This window comes from Phyllostomus discolor, chromosome 9, assembly GCF_004126475.2.
Source record: "Phyllostomus discolor isolate MPI-MPIP mPhyDis1 chromosome 9, mPhyDis1.pri.v3, whole genome shotgun sequence".
NCBI classification, from domain to species: Eukaryota; Metazoa; Chordata; class Mammalia; order Chiroptera; family Phyllostomidae; genus Phyllostomus; species Phyllostomus discolor.
Window position 1 is genome coordinate 33,842,778 of NC_040911.2, and position 17,585 is coordinate 33,860,362.

Sequence of the window (17,585 nt, forward strand, 5' to 3'; positions counted from 1 at the left end):
AACCAATGGACTTGAATGCTTGATCACAGTGCACTCGAATGTTGAGAAGGTCAGGAGAAAAAGGGAGGGTTGAAACCAGACAGAAGCTTCAGCGTAGCTGTGAAATTGTCACATCTGGTCTGTTTGTTTTCATGAGTAGAGGTGAAAATATATAGTTAAATCTCTCTAGACAAAGACCAGACCTGTGCTTTGCAAGTTAAAGTAAACCCCACTTGGGAAATTTCAAGTGATGTTAATCAGAGTGAATGATGCTGTGCTCTTCGTGTGTAATAGAGAGCCACTTACAGAACCACTGTTACGTCTTCCTGAGGAATTAGTTCCATTGAGGTTATCTTTATGTCTTTTTAGAAAGTGCAACAGTATACCTTAATAATTCAAGCTACAGACACGGAAGGCAATCCCACATATGGCCTCTCAAACACAGCAACGGCTGTCATCACGGTGACAGATGTCAACGACAATCCTCCAGAGTTCACTGCCATGACCGTAAGTACAGACTGCCACTCACCGAACTTCAGGTCTGCGGTCCATTGCTGGGAGGTTTGGTCGTGAATAACAAATGTGTTAAGTAGAGGTGGAACTTGCTTATCCTCATTGTAGAATGGCTACTGACTCAGACACTTTCTGTCACTGAAAGCAGGGTTTCCAATGAGGCACCAAAGTAATATTTTTTTTCTCTTAGTCACCAAGTCCACTGATGAAGCTGTTAAAATATGCTGCCTGCCCTGGCTGGCATAGCTCAGTGGGCTGGGAACCAAAGTGTCCCAGGTTCAATTCCCAGCCAGGGTACATGCCTGGGTTGCAGGCCATAACCCCCAGCAACCGCACATTGATGTTTCTCTCTCTCTCTCTCTCTATCTCCCTCCCTCCCTTCCCTCTCTAAAAATAAGTAAAATAAAATCTTTAAAAAATATATGCTGCCTGGAAGAAATGCACCCCCAAAACTTTGTGCTGTTATAACAAAATACTTATAATATTTTCAGGTACATGAACTACATGACTGATTTTTACTACTTCATCAGCAAATAATTATTATCTGCTGTAGAAAATTGTTTCCCTCAGACAAGTCCCTTCCTCCCACCTCCCATTAATCACCCTGATACTCACAAATGGATGCTAATTATAATAGTAATGAAACTGTGACACAATTTGGAAAAAAATTGATTGCCGGCAAATGCTATGTTGTTTTTAAAGTTGACCGTGAATGCTGCAGTCACCTGCATTCGTGGTCTCCACACTTAGTGAGGATGGTAAATATTTAACGGGCTAGTAAAGTCGGGGTGGTGTGGTCATTGAGGCACGCCATCCTTCTCTGGCCCATGACACCCCTCTGACTGAGGTTCTTCTTTCTTGTAGTTCTATGGTGAAGTCCCTGAAAACAGGGTGGATGTCATAGTAGCTAATCTAACTGTGACCGACAAGGATCAGCCCCATACACCGTCCTGGAATGCAGTGTACCGAATCAGCGGCGGGGACCCCACGGGGCGGTTCGCCATTCAGACCGACCCCAACAGCAATGATGGCTTAGTGACTGTGGTCAAAGTAAGTGGGACTTGGGCCGGTGGTCTGACGGCCACTCTGCAGTGACCAGCATGTGCCCCCTACCCTCTTTGTTTGTTGTTTGGCCTTAGGACACTTGTTTTTCTTTCAAACATCTCTAAATCTGGAATTAACATATTTTGAGGAGTCACATTTGTTATTTTGTAGTTTCTTCTGAGGCCGCCATAGATATTCTCACATTACCCCTGGAATTTCATTGTTTTCCAGTTAGTTCGGACAGCTTCAACAAGCTGGAGACAGGCCAGCCCCTCCGCAGTGTTCACCGTGGTGCGGTTGTGCTAGGGATCCATCGCACCCTGCAGTTTGGGTCACCGGTGGGTAGCGAGGAGCAGTGCTGCCCCACGCCTGCTGTTCTTAAGTCTGCAGGTTTCTGTTAGGGTGCTGGCTCAGGGGACACACCAGAAAATATCCCAAAGGTAAAACAGGGTGAGTAGGCAAGAAGAGGGCCCACACTTTTAAAAGGTTTTGAATTTGCATTGCTATTTTTAAATGTTATTTTCAGGGCATTAAGAAATTGGGTCCTCCAGTCTTTAATTGCCCCCTCCCCCCTCAAAAAAGTCCAAGTGCTGGAAGTAAAGGGGATGTTAACTTCAAGTGTAATAAATACACAGTGCTAATGTAAAAGCTCTTCAAAGTGAACATCTCTCCTGTTTATCCACCCAGTGAAGAGAGGGGCCTCCTTGCCTCCTATCCCAACACTCGATTTGTGAGAAAACCCTAACGTTGGCCTTACAGAGAAAGGCGTACCAAGGTGTCAGTTGCCAAGAATGTTGAGTTGTGTGAATGGAATGGCCTTTTCTTTCATGAGGTGGGGGTGGGAAATCTCTAAATAGAGCAGAGTGATCATGAGCCCGGCCCCAGGATCTGAGCCCTGTGTTCTAACCCAGCTCTGCCTTTGGTGGCCTTTAGTGGCCTTTGGTGGCCATGTAAGCATGGCGAGTGTTAACTTCCTGCAAGCCTCAGATTCTTCCTGCAGAAAGTGAGGATGATAGCAGCACCCAGTCATAGCGCTGTTCTGAGGGGGAATGAACATAATATGTGTTAAAACTCTTACAACCGTGCACACATACCACTTAGCCCCAATAAATGTTGTGTCCAGGATGCTTCATCTGGCTAATGCAGTCACTTAAAAGGGTTCTGTCTTACTTCTGGCGCCTCTACTGTCTTGTTTAAAATAATTGAGAAAAGGAAGTTGAAACAGTGATTTTAGAGTAAAAGAACAAACTGTGTGTTTGAAGATTTGGAGGTGGTCTAGGTTAAGGAACTGGTGTGGCCTGAGCTAATGAGGTGGCTTTCTCCTCGGCCCCGGCTCTGATCATTCTTAGACACCCGGTGACAGCAGGAGAGCTCTCCAGGCTCTCCTCTCACAGCGTCGTGCACAGGGCCGCTTACCTGCGCCTCCCGGTCGGTGGAAGTTAAGAATGAAAGTCCAGTCTGGTCACTTGACTCCTGGTAACTTTTCTGTAGACAGTAGGGTTCAGTGGAACGTTGGAAGTTCGTATTCATGTTAAGTGTTATTTGTGCATTGCCTTTATCTGGAGTGTTGTTCTCAGATGTGGGGTTTCTACAGAGTAATAATATACCCGAAATTATTTGGGAAAACAACCAGAGTTTTTGTTTGCTAAATAAGAAGGAAAAAATCCCTTCTACTGACAAATACTATTATTTATTAAGTGTGTATATATATATATATGTATACTTTAAAATGTAGTTTTTCAAATTATGAATGAACTTGTAAATTGAATGAGTTTAGCTTTATGAAAAATTACATTTTCTAGTTTTTGGAGGTTTTTTCTACTTCAGCACAAACTGGCAAAAGCCTTTCAAGACAGAGGTCATCTCAGTACCAGAGTTTGTGAGTAGAGTCTGCAGGGGTCTCCAACCTGTTGGTGCCTCTGGGCAGCACTAGAAGAGGAGGAATTGTCTTGGGCCACACACTAAATATATTGCGACACATAATCACAAAGAAATCTCATAATGTTTTAAATAAATTTAAGCTTTTGTGTTAGGCCGCATTCACAGCCATCCTGGGCCACACATGGCCCGTGGGCCTCAGGTCGGATGCCCCTGCAACTTGATCTCAGTTTATTTAGTATGCTTTAGAATAATCACGTTTTTTGGATGTAGCTAAATAATTTCTATCTTGCAATAATAATATTGTAAACTTTGCAACATAAATCTTTGAACTATCCAAGATTTATATATATATCTTGTATAAATTGGAATAAATACTTCAATCACTGATGATGCTAATGCATGTTTTCCAGAAATTTGAAAAAAAGCGATGGCACAGTGAATGAAAAGCTAATGTTTTGGAAAAGGAGTTGGTAGAAGAATAAACTGCAGAATGAAATGACTATTTCCTGCAAAAAATATGGTTTCCTTTTTTTTCCCCTAGCCAATCGACTTTGAAACAAACAGGATGTTTGTCCTTACTGTTGCTGCAGAAAATCAAGTGCCACTAGCCAAGGGTATCCAGCACCCGCCTCAGTCAACTGCAACCGTGTCTGTTACTGTCATTGATGTGAATGAAAACCCTTATTTCACCCCAAACCCCAAGGTCATTCGCCAAGAAGAAGGCCTCCATGCCGGCACTGTATTAACAGCATTCACTGCTCAGGACCCAGATCGATACATGCAGCAAAATATCAGGTATCGAATGCCATGTATACAGATTTTATTACTTATATTATATTCTACACTGTGCATAAAATGTATCATTTAAGTAAGAAATTCCCATTGGACCCCAAACTACTTATTACAAGATTATTTTTAATTCTTTGATGAAGTTTCTTCAATAGATCAATGAATGTAGTACCTTGGAAATATAAGAATGGATCTACCTATTCAGGTCTTATTTGAAGAAAAACATGTTCTTTGCCTCTTTATTTCTGCCCCCTTTTTACTTAAATATTGAATAATAACTTAGCCTATATGCTTTTGTACCAAACTTACCAAAAGTGTCTATTGTAAGTAAATAGATGACTTTCAGAAGCTTATAGCATTTATCTCCTCTCCACACATCAAGAGGAATATTCATACCAAGACAGAAAAGCTAATTTTTTTTCATTTTTACCTGTACAGTAGTTATAGGACTTATATATCTGTGAAGACTTCCAGCTTAAGCAAAATCAGGCTTTTCCTCACTGGTGAGGGAGTAGGTGGTTGGGAGAACATGCCCCACACAGCTATTCATTGCTGCTGACGATAATTTTTTAAATGAACTCATATTTTATTTAGTTTCTTCTAGAACTGCTGCTAACAGATAACTGCGTAACTTTTTACCTCTTAAAAGATAGGATGTGTTTTCTAATTTGTATATTGGTTATCTAAACTTTAAAAGCTCACCAGCCCCCCCCCCCATTAAAAATAGTATAAGGTGATAAACTAGTGATATGGAAAATCAGCTTCATACAGACTCAGGCTATGGGATTTCCATTAAAGGGTATAGTTCTGAAGCTTGACCCACTATGGGAAAGCCCACTAGGAATAGAATCATGGGGATCTCCCCACTGGGACCTCATCTCCACCATTATAAGGTATTAAACATTTTAGGGGAATTCTGTGATAGAAAATTCAATTACAGTTTTCTTCAGTCATATACATTAAGTCTACTACTTACCCAGAAGGGATAGTTGAGCTGTTGTATTGGCACCGTGGCCATGTCTGAGCTAGATAGACAGCAGGTTAAAATGAGATCTGTCAAATCCAACAGAGCCCACGGTGGAGAGGCTGAGCTCCTCGTCTTCCTCCTCAAACACCTATTGAGTGTTCCCTGCATAGCCAACCATATACAGCCTTCATGCACCTCTCAGAGCCACTGTCACAGAAATACTGTCCATGTTACAGATGTATTTCCAGCCATCATCTGCAAAACTCTTAAGTTAATGGGCTGGTTGCATTTGGAACTAAGCCAGTAAATTATGCTTTATTTTTTAAGTTTCATGTAAAAAAAATTAAACTTACTGCACTTTCATTTTGTAGATACACAAAATTATCTGATCCTGCCAATTGGCTAAAAATAGATCCTGTGAATGGGCAAGTAACTACAATTGCTGTTTTGGACCGAGAATCACCAAATGTGAAAAACAATATATATAATGCTACTTTCCTTGCTTCTGACAATGGTACGTAATTGAATGCAGTCACTGTATTATCCTGTGTGTTGTTAAAGAGAGGAGAGCCTCCTCATGAATGCATCATCAGGAATGAGGTTTTCTTTGAAACCCAATTGTCTAGGAAACTGACTTTTATTCCTCTAAGGCCCCAACTTCTATTTTCCATTTCCACTGGGGTTTCTGTGGCATATTCTATGTGTTTCATAGTGTCCATGCACCCTCCACGGTAGCCTAGTGTTGTGATTAGAAGGCTGTGTGGTTTTCTGCCCTGCTGCGCGGTGATGCCTCATTACTGCAGGTTGCGTCTGTCCTCAGTGGCCCAGGCACTGTATTTTTTTAGGTGGTCTCTTTCCTTTGCTGCTGCCATCAATTTTGTCTGTCTCCAGCATTTCTCTTCTTTCTAATGCTCTGCCTCTAGTCTGCCATGAGCTGGGGAAACACTTCATTCTATGCACTAATTGAGATCATTGACTATGTGAATCTTAGTGTGTTGGTTTGAGAACACCTAGTTTAGCCCATTTTTTTCTGGGCCTTTGGTAGATTCTAAATGGTTGAGATGAAAAGGTAGCACATTTTTTAATGTGTAAGATAAAAGTGACTTCTGTAAACCTGGTGTTGGACTTGTTTGCTTTGTTAGCTTTTAGTATATGTGTTTAAGAGTGTAGGCTTTGAAGACCTGGCCCCCTGGGTCCAGAACCCAGCTCTACCATTTCATAACTGTGGGATTGGCAGCAAGGTTTTAAATCTGCCCCTTTCCCTTTTCTGTTAAACAAGGGTATTGGTGGCAGCACCTGACTCATAGTGTGTTGGGGAAGATAAAATGACTTGTACACATCAAGTTTTTAAAACAGTGCCTGGCACAAACTAAACACTCAAATAAATATCTTTATTATGTGTTAATACTTTCAAAACTGAATCACAAATCATATTTTAAAACTCTTTTAGTCTTCAGCTCTGCACATTAGCATCAAATAAAAAGAGTAAGTATCACTCTGCTGGTCACCATTGAGGGATGCTGCCTATGAAACACTTTTGATAACAGCAGTTTCAATGAACCTTTCCGGATCCTATACAATAAGATTCAATGAGATCATTGTCTGTCATAAATCTGTGTGGTGACAGAGCCAAAGCAATGTTTTTCTTATCTTTAGCAATAGGAGAGCTAATATTCAAATACCGAGAGTTGAAACTGGGGAGTCACGGCTTCCGCCGTGGCGCATCGGAGCCCAGTGTCGGTGTCTGGTCTCAGGCTCTCCCGCCGTGTGGGCGTGGCAGCTTTCCTTCCTGGTAGAACTTAAAGTAATAGATCTCACTCCATTATGTTGCGATTTAAAGAGCTATAAAATGGTGTATGCATGTTGGTTGTGAGTTACAATTCTTTCGTTCACTGGGGTGGACTGTTTTCAAACTGGAAGGGTGTTGGATACATGCAGTTAAATCTCTGTCGCCGTGACGCTTGGCAGATGCGCGTGGCTTCGCTCACGAGGCTGGATGCAGAGGCCCGTTCTGCTCTTCAGTGACTGGGCAACCGCCTGTACTTGCTGTGGCTTACTTTCATTACTGATCAATTGTTTTTGCTGCTTGCATATTATATAGAGTTATTATGAGAGTCAAGTAATATTAAATGTGATGATAAATGTGAAAGTTCCTGGAACTGTGTAGTACCCTAGTGGTCACAGTGGCAGGAGAATGCGGCCTCTGTCCTACCGCTGTACACCTCACGGTGATTCTCTCTGCCCTCAGAACCATCCGTGTTCCTCAGAGAGGCCCCTGGAGGTTGCCGCTTGTCCCCTCCTCAGCCATGCATTTGTGCTGCTTCCTGGGTACCTGTCCTTGGGCAGGCCACCTAAACCTCTGTGTCTCTGTGTGCAGCCTTACTCCAAAGATGGTCATAGTTCTGTTGTTATATTTATATAATATATAAAGTATATAATTAAATATGTTTACAAATAACCTAGTATTTCTGTTATAGTACAGCAGGCTTTTAAATAATATAGTTTTGTTCAACATCTTTTCACTATAATACTAATGAGATGTTTATGTCACTTAGCTTGTGGTAAAATTGGTTTTGTTATATACTGTTAAAGCCAAACAACCTACTGATGATGTTATTTGAAGAATTACTATACATACATTTATAAATATTTCTAATATAACATAGGCCAAATCACAAGACTAGATTTGCACAAGAAGTGACAGAGACAGCATTATATGGTGTCACGAAAATGGATTTGAGGTCAGTGACAACAATCTTTAATAGCAACCCTGCCACTTATGAGTGTGTGACCATGTGTAGTTTATAGAGACTTGGGTTCTTCATCTGTCTGAATCTACTTCTTAAGTTTACAGTGGAATAAGATATACAAGGCAGGACCCCAAAAAACAAAATTATCCTCTGGAGAGCGGTCCCCTTATAGTACAGGCCCTGCTAATGGGTGTTCTGAGAACCCATCTGTATCAGTGTACCAGGTGGTGGTGTTGTGAGAGGCTGCATTCTGCTTCAGTGAATTTTTCTGAGACTCTTTAACCATGTTTGCCCATTTCATGATGGGTGATTTGCAATGCTGAGTGTTCAGCAGTTTTTGAACAGAAAATACCATGATACCCCTGCCCCACCCTCCCCGTTCACCAAATCTCACCCGAGCAACTTTTTTTGTTTCCCTGGATGAAAAAGTCCTCAAAGGGAAATGTTTTGCTGATATGGAAGAGGTGAAACAAAAAAAAACAGCAGAACATGAAAAGGCATCAAAATCAACGAGTTTAAAAACTGTTTTGAGCAATGGGAAAAAAATCACTATAGGTGTATTGCTTCAAACAGTACTTTGAAGGTGACCAAAGTTTAAACATGTAAGAATAAATACACAGTTTTTTATAAATAAATGCATTTTTGCCCCCTCCTTGTATAGAGCAACCTTATACTTTCTCAAGGAAGTAGTTGGTTCATCAATAAATATCATTTCCCCCTCTCCAAGGTGTTCTTCCCAAGATGAGGTTTGTGGATCTGTAGACTATTTCCATATTTCATAGCTGTGTTTGAGCTTTCAAAGCATTCTTGTGTTCTTTCATGCACATGTCTTGGTTTTCCATCAAACGTAGAGTCCACAAGATCACAAGCCTGGTGTTCAATATCTCTCACATCCCCCACAGTGCCTGGAGGAACGTGGTGGGCCCCGGGCCCAGGGTCATGGACATCAAGGGTAGGGAGGTGTGGAAAAGCGGTCGGCAGGGGCACACACTGTCACCGCACTCGGCTCCTGCTCGCCAGCAGTGGCAGCTCAGGGTCATCCTGGAAAGGAAGAAGCGGCCCTGTTGTGAAACATTCTGCCCATGTGCTGTGGCAACTAGCTTTGTCCAAGGTTATGCAATGATAAGGGGAAGAAGGCTAGAGGCTTCGAAAATTTCACAGTTACTGAGGCTCTCCAAAGAGAATTATTCAGCACTGGTTTGTGGTGTTTCTTTCTTTCAAGGAATTCCTCCTATGAGTGGAACAGGAACACTGCAGATCTATTTACTTGATATTAATGACAATGCCCCTCAAGTGTTACCTAAAGAGGCAGAGACTTGTGAAACGCCAGACCCCAGTTCAATTAACATCACAGCACTTGATTATGACATTGATCCGAATGCTGGACCATTTGCTTTCGATCTTCCTTTGTCTCCAGTGACTATTAAGAGAAATTGGACCATCACTCGGCTTAATGGTAAGAACAGGTTAATTATTTGAATATATATGCAGTTGAGAGATTTTGAAGCCTGGAACAAAAAGTTAATTTTAGGTGCTTTTTAATCTCCTCATTAAATATATTTTAAAAGCTACTTAAAGTTTAAATAAGATATCAAAGCCTTTGAAGTCAAAAACGCCTTTGCAATGCAGCATAGTTATAGCCTGCTTTATATGTACTGTTCGGTAGCACATACATTCTAGAAAATATTATGTTTCACCATATCATGTATTAACTATCAAACTGTATTTTTTTACATAGGTGATTTTGCTCAGCTTAATTTAAAGATAAAATTTCTCGAGGCTGGGATATATGAAGTTCCGATCATAATCACAGATTCAGGCAATCCTCCCAAATCAAACAGCTCCATCCTCCGTGTGAAGGTTTGCCAGTGTGACTCCAATGGGGACTGCACAGATGTAGACAGGATCGTGGGTGCAGGGCTTGGCACGGGGGCCATCATCGCCATCCTGCTCTGCATCATCATCCTGCTCAGTAAGTGCTTTCTTCGACTCTTCGATTTTATCTCTTTTCGCTGCTGGCATGTTTAGCAAAGTAACTTATTATCGTTGCCTTTCAAAGTAATTTAACAACTCTCTTTGACCCGATTGGCATGAAAACGATAAGCATTTTATTGCCAATCATACGTGGTTCCACCAAGTCCACTTTGAAGCGAGAGGAGCCCTGAGCACTGCTCATGCACAGGCCTGCTCAAGGCACACCCAGCCAGCGCTAGTCTTCCATGCCCTGTGGCCGTTTCTGATGCCAGGAGCTTGGGGAGCCGTAGCCAACTCTTTTTATAGAAAAATGTTAGACAGTCCTGACTTTGAGCATGTATCTTATGATTTGAGTATGAATTTATGGCACGCAGCTGATGATTTAGGAAAATAAGTATATTACTTTCCTTTCCTTTCCCTCATATAAAGCACAGTCAGCAGCCTGCTCCAGTCATGCAAGGATCAAGGTATTTGTTTCTGAAGGACTGCGTAAAATGGTGAAAAATTGTACTTCGTGTAGCACATTTGATAATAGAAATGATTACACAGTTCAATAAATTCTCTGTCTTTGGAGCAAGTCTAGATTAAGGAATAGCTCCTTTTTAAGATACTTTGCAATCTTTGGTTCAATGGAATGCAAGAAATTAACCACCGGAAAGTACTTTAGGAGCCACTTCTAAGCTTGCAGGTTAAAAGGATAAATTGCCCGGGCTCTGTGTTTTATTGTTGAATAGCAGCAGGACTTAGTTTATTGTGCGATCATGCTGTACACCAATCACTTTCTTGCAACTTTTGCCCATTTCTTTTACATTTTTGCCATTTACAAGTGTTCTGGTAATTTAGAATTCTGTCCTTTTATCCTAAGCAATTACTATAGAAGCTTGAGCATTTTTTACTTCCCGTGTGGAGACTACTTTGACTATAAATTGAAACCTGCATGCTATACTAATAATCCACTTGCTAGATTTAGCCCTGGAACAATGGCAAATGAGATCATGTATCTGGCTTTAAAGGGAGGATATTTACTTTTATGGCCAATAATAAAAAATGTGCTCAAATAGGAGTCATTAAATCTTTTGCTTCGGGATGTAAACTGATATCTCCAGATTTTAGAGAGAAAGCATTCCTAGATGTGCACTTAGGGATATGTTTCAATTTCAACTAAAATGCAGCATATATGCCAACGTTATCAAGAAAGACTTAGATATGATGGATTATGTCATGAAGAAGTGACTATAGCATTTGAAGGAAGATGAATTGGTGCTGATTTTAACATCAACCCTCTGGAAAATTTATGATTCTAAACCTGGCACAAACGCGTAAAGCATGAAGGCCTAATGTTATTTCAGTGCTCAGGCTAATCCCCTCACCTTCTTACCTGAAACCTGCAGTTTAATATGAAAGGGAATGCACAATAGTGCAGTAGAAAAATGCCAGCCTTTGGAAATAAAAAATCCTCAAGGTCCAATTGCTGAGCGGTTTGCAACTTACCACCCGAGTCATCATAGCAAGCACCTCCCCTCCCTGAGAAGTGCAGTTCTCCCTGAGCTGGGCGGTATAGTAATGGCTGACCAACTTGAAAGAAATGGCAATTAAATACCAAGTAACAATTTAACATACCATTGTTTGTTGTTTTAGAATTTACACAGCATTTTATTAAGGGTAAGAATTGCTAGCACACCCGAGTAAAGGATAGAAATAGTTATTGCCCCCATTTGTAGATGACGAAGCTGAGGACAGGGGTGCACACAGTGAGTGCCCAGGGCACCAGGGTCTGTGCTCAGTCTTCACCTTCTAAACCCAGCAGCAGCAGGGTCTTGCTCTGTCTTGTCCCTCATGACAAAAGTGAGGCCAGATATACACAATACAGTAAGAGATGCGTTGCACATTTTCAACCCACATAAGTTATTAGCATTGCAGACTATGGTTACATAGAACAAGTTTAAAAAATTACAATGTTATGCTTTTTTACTGTTTTTTCTTTTACCTTAGTTCTCGTTCTGATGTTTGTGGTATGGATGAAGCGCCGGGATAAAGAACGCCAGGCCAAGCAACTTTTAATTGATCCAGAAGATGATGTAAGAGATAATATTTTAAAATATGATGAAGAAGGTGGAGGAGAAGAAGACCAGGTTAGCCATATTTTAAATCTTTAAAATAAAATGTTATGATCATATAATCCAGAAAGTAGGACAAATGTCAACACATGGGTTCAGATAATGGTATCAAATTTCCTTTCTTTTATCACATTATTAAACACTTGGTGACTTTTTTCCAACATGTGCTACACATGTCTTGAGCTTTTTTTCAAAGTGTCCAAAGTCATATTTATTTTGTAAGAAAATCATTACCATTATTTTAAGGAGCCTAGGATGTAACTCAATTCTGTTTGTACTGAAAAAAGCTTTTTCTTAATTGGCTATCCAAAATATAAATAAAAGTAGTTTTTATATTGAGATTTAGATATTTATGTGTATAGAAGAAAAAGCACTAGGCTCTTCATTCCGTAGATATTTACTGAGTGAACTCAACTTGCCAACGACTGTCACGGTCTTTGGGGAGACAGAGGTGGACGGAGACAGCAACTACCTGCCCTCGAGAGTCTTACATTCTCGAGAAATATTTGAAGTTGGAGAAAATGTGTAGTTCATCTTTGTATCTGTAATGTTTGTCTTGGAACCTAGCTTATCATTGGCAACTAAACGCTGAAGTTCCCATCTGGCTACACAATAACATGAGCTTCTGTATCACTGTGACACGAGGGGTGGCATTCTTGTTCGGGGAATGGGGGAAGTTACGTCACTTCCACTCACTAATGCCAATGTCAGGGGCGGCATTCAGGAAAAAGTACCCAGAAGCCCTGGGTCCTGGATCGTCCTCAGTTAATTCAGATGGACGCTGTCTTAGGTATTTATGTAGATATTAGTGATAGGACTGCATGCTTAAAGAAAGCAGATTTTCATGAACATATCTTCTCTTTGCCCTCTTTACTTTTTTGAGGAAATAATACATCGCTTTTTGTTTTACAAAGCACATTCACATTCATCGTGTTTGATCTTTGTGGCAGGCTGTGAAAGGTCTCCATTTTGCATTTGTAGCAAGTTGCACAGTTCGGTCTCAGGGTTGCACTGGCAAAGCCAGAACTAAGCTCAGCTTCCAGCTCCCATGCTTGGTTTACCGTATTCCCCAACCCTCTCATTTAGAAGAGTATTTAAAGTCTGCTGAAAACTTGACTTGTGTGTAAAGCTGTTTTGGATACTAATTAAAATGGCTCTACAAATATACCCCAGAGTTTCTTGCTTATAAGTGTCTTTGGATATTAAAATTCATGTTTGGCTTAATCCTTAATCAATCTCTCCTTTCACTTTCCTGAGCTGTGTTCAAGATTAGCAAATGTATGTTGATCACATTATCTCATAAATCTTTTCCTGGTATTTTGTTTCATGTCGTTGTGCATAATTTCCCAGGCATAAACTTAAACCTCACTCAATGAAGCTTCAGTAAAAATACAGCAGCAACTGAAAGGGCACCAGTCATAACTGGTAGCTGCTAGACGTGGAGGCTTAGAGGCAAGAACCAAGATACTTCTCAGCATCTGAGGGTCTGGACTAGGGCACTTGATGCCACCTAATCTGTCCCCTACCCACCCCTCTCAGAAAATGTTTAATGAAATTGTATTGTAGTTATTTCAGGAAAGACTTACTTTCTTTAATGACTTGATCCACTTAGCTTCATGCTTGAGATCAAATAGTAAAACCTACCTATTGCAAAGACTTACTAATATTATCATCATAAATTTTCATCCTTTTCTTTTCCTAACCTCTGAAGTTTTCTTTGACACCTGATAAACCCTTGGGCATGAATATGTTGCTTCTTACCCACTCTCCTGATAGTTTGAAGATTTTTGTGGAACTCTCTTTATATTGTTAACTGTGGCTAGTTTATTTAGTACCAGTCTTCTTGTGACACCCTTTTGTAGCCTCTTGTTTTTCATGGTTTTTTTTAATGGCAATTTAGTCCAGGTTTAGGGGCCTCTGCCCATCTCTGATCCTCTGTTATGATTTCCATTTATAGTTCTCATTATAGAAAATGGTGACAAAATTACATGATGGGTTTTTTATGCATTCCAATCTTTGCCTCATAACAGCAGGATGAAATATGCAGTGTGGTACTGCTACATCAAGGGTTCTGTCTCCTCCACCCCTAAAATGGGTCATGAAATCCATTCACTTATCTCCATTTCCAAGGCCACCTTAACTTAGGTCAGAGTTGTCACCACCCTACAGCAGCGTCTTAATGAGTGTACTATTTGTGTTTTCATACTCCCATCCACTCTTGAGAAATTATGAAATGCAAACTTCCTCCTCAGCATGGCTCTCTGGCCCTGCACCCAAGCCGTGGTGTACCTTGTCACGCACCAGGTACAGGCCGGTGGGAAAAGTCGGTGGTGGCCGCAGACTCCCTCGGGATGCGAATCCATCAAGGCTGTCTGTCAGGGCCACTTAAGTCTCTTTCAAAGCCAGGGTGGTATATCCTTTTACGATTTAATGTTATTTTTTCTTCCTCATTTTACCGCTCTTCCAGGGACAAAAGCAGTATGGGTCTTCTTTTTCCCAGAAAAGACATGTCAGGGTTTTTTTTTTTCCCTCCCTCCCCCACCCAGTTAAATCTCATTATGTCCTCAGCTGTCTTATGATTTCAAAAATCTGTGATTTAGTAACTTATCTGGCTTGTTCTTGGCATCAGAGAATGAATTATAATCTCATGATTTTCTGTATTCCAACCAGAAGCAGAAGGCTTCCCACAGGTTTAACTCATATCAACACAGGTTCACTCATAACAACAAGGAACATTTCCAGCAACCCAGAAGCTTCCCTTGTACCCCTTGCCAAGTAGCATGCTCTCTGCCAAAAGTAACCAGTATTTTTTTTTATTTCTATCACCATATATTAACATTATCTGCTTGGATTTCATCATGAAACTGGATGTCATATAGTAGGTACTTTTCCTGTCTGGCTTACTTTACTTAACATTATATCTGTGAGATTCATCCATGCTGTTTTGAGACGTAGTTTATTTTTGTTGCTTCTGAATAATATTTATTTTATTGTAAGAATTAACCACATTTTAGCCCTGGCTGATGTAGCTCAGTGGATTGAGCACGGGCTGCGAACCAAAGTGTCGCAGGTTCGATTCCCAGTCAGGGCACATGCCTGGGTTGCAGGCCATGACCCCCAGCAACCGCACATTGATGTTTCTCTCTCTTTCTCCCTCCCTTCCCTCTCTGAACATAAATAAATAAAATCTTTAAAATACAATTAAAAAAAAAGAATTAACCACATTTTATTTACCCATTCTACTACACTTGGACATCTGAGTTGATCCACGTATCTTGTATAAAATTTCTGTGAACATTCTTGTGTGGGGCAGGGGGTGGGCAGTGCATTTCCGTTGTTCTGTGCACAGAGACCGAATGCCGAGGCCCTAGAGTGTGCGCATGCGCAGCGGTAGTGCAGGCCTGCCACTCTCCCGAAGTGATCACGCAGGTGCAGGGTCCCCCCGCCTCTGCCGTGTGTGAGTCCCAGTTGCCCGGCAGCCTCACTGGTACTTAGTATTTTCCATCTTTTAAATTGTAGCCACTTAGAGTGTGTGTGTGTGTGTGTGTGTGTGTGTCTGTGTCTGTGTCTGTGTGTCTGTGTCTGTCTGTCTTGGTATGACTGAATTAGGATGTTCCCACAGACTTACCGCTTTGATGCCTTCTTTGTGAACTTTTTGTCTGTTTTTCTGTTGGGTTGTCTGTTTCTTACTGATTTGTAGGACACCCTTGTATATTAGGAATAACAGTACTTTTTCAGATAAATGTATTATATATATGTATATAACAGTACTTTGTCAGATAAATGTATTTTATATATATATATATTCTCTCATTCTGCAACTTGCTTTTTACTCTTCTGATGGCATCTTATGATAAACAGAAACTTTTATTTCAGTTTATCAATTTTTCATTATGTTTGTAAATTTATAGCCTGTTTAGTAAAACTTCATGTACCCCAGGGTAATGAATCACCTCCCCCCAAAATATATCTGTGATTCATCTATAGTGGATTATTCATTTGGTACCAGGTATGGACCAGAGTTCTTTTTTGTTTTCTTCCTCTGTGGCTATCCAGCCCCGTTTACTAAAAAGATGCCCGTTTTCCATTGCATTGCAGTGGGTCATGTGACGTACAGCAGATGGTTATGTAAGTGTGAGTCTGCGGGCCAGCTTCCTGCGTCTCTGTGTGTTTCATTACTATAGCTTTCTAATACATCCTCAGATCTGTTAGGATAAATTCTCCAACTCAATTCATGTAGTGTTTTTTCAAAGTTTTGTGGATTTTTATCATTCACCTCTTCTTCTGAAGAAAAAAAACAGTTAATACTCTTACTTTCTAAGTGAATTTATTCCAAATGCTTCTCCCTTTTCTAAATAAGATAGGGTTGCTTTAAATATTAAAATCGTGGTCAGTTCCTGAGAACTTTAGTTTTGTGAAATACACTTTCTATTTTCTATAAATAGAATGGTCACCTGTTAGAAATTCCCTTTTTATGCAGTAGTGTGCATTAAACCTTTTTAGCAAGAACATCATTCATACTTTTTTAATTAGTTTATTTGAAGACATCATCTCTTATTCAGTGGGCCCGGGAAACAGATTGGTGCCACGGTGCATTCCAGAAGAGTTTTAGATGATTTTTATTACACGTGGCTGGTAGTTGACGGAGCATATGTCTTACCTCTCAAGATGTGGATGGAGGCTGCGCCAATGGAGGAAGACAGAGTTTGAGGTCTCAGCCGACAGCCTTAATGAATGAGCAGGTTTAAAGGGTGGGCAGATCTCAGGGGTCAGTTTAGGTATTTGGTGGTTGCCTGTGGTTAGTCACAGGTGGGTCTGCAGAGCTGTCTGGGGAAGGCTATAACCCTGAACCCAAAGCAGCCATAGCCAGGATTCCCAACTTCTTGCCTAGAGAAGGGATTCTTCTTAAAGAGCTAACTGATTAGAAAACAAAACAAAGCATCCTTGACTAGGATAGGCCTCCCCATCTTCCCTGCTCTTGATTAGCATATCTGTCTGTTTACATTTTGTGCCAAAACACAGGTTGCTAGTTTCTTCAACAAAATAGCCAAAAGGGGCCTAGGAAAAGAAAAACAAAGAAATAAACAAACACACCTGTCTATCTTCTTTCTTGCCTCCAGCGTGGTAGACTTTTATCAGTGCTGAAGGTAGTCTGCTCTGTGTGCACTTCAGGAGGTGAGGCTGGGGCATATTTGAAACTAGCATCAGACTTGCTCCTTTATTTCCTCACAGTGCTGTTGGCAGCTGGACAGACACTTTCAGTATAAAATGTCCAGTCTCTTTTAAAAGGGTGAGGTTTCTTCTTTATCTGCTTCACGGCCATAATCAGCAGGGCTTTTGGTGGTTATCAAGTCATGTTTAATTACCCTCATTAGTAAATGTCCTTCGATGCCCTTTTGGCCAGTGGGGCTGGCTGCAGATACTGTATCCCTTTTAATGATCTTTATATCTATTTCTTTGCATATCAGCTTCTCTAATAAAACCAGGGCGAATGTGCAACCATCCCCTTCCAACCCCAGGATAAGAAACAAACTGTTAGCTTCCTCCTTTTTAAAGCTTAAGACTTAAATG

The 17,585-nt window shown here is 40.8% G+C and overlaps 1 protein-coding gene across 2 annotated transcripts in view; it reads left to right on the forward strand.

The window, feature by feature from the left end:
* The window catches only part of CDH2 (cadherin 2), a 209,720-nt gene that overhangs the window by 169,638 nt on the left and 22,497 nt on the right, over nt 1-17,585 (forward strand). For both annotated transcript variants that reach the window (XM_028523789.2, XM_036009186.1), the window contains exons 8-14: nt 349-486; nt 1,357-1,542; nt 3,959-4,212; nt 5,545-5,687; nt 9,146-9,379; nt 9,662-9,895; nt 11,890-12,029. In XM_028523789.2, the coding sequence (XP_028379590.1) occupies nt 349-486; nt 1,357-1,542; nt 3,959-4,212; nt 5,545-5,687; nt 9,146-9,379; nt 9,662-9,895; nt 11,890-12,029 (1,329 nt within the window). The remainder of the gene's footprint in view (nt 1-348; nt 487-1,356; nt 1,543-3,958; nt 4,213-5,544; nt 5,688-9,145; nt 9,380-9,661; nt 9,896-11,889; nt 12,030-17,585) is intronic.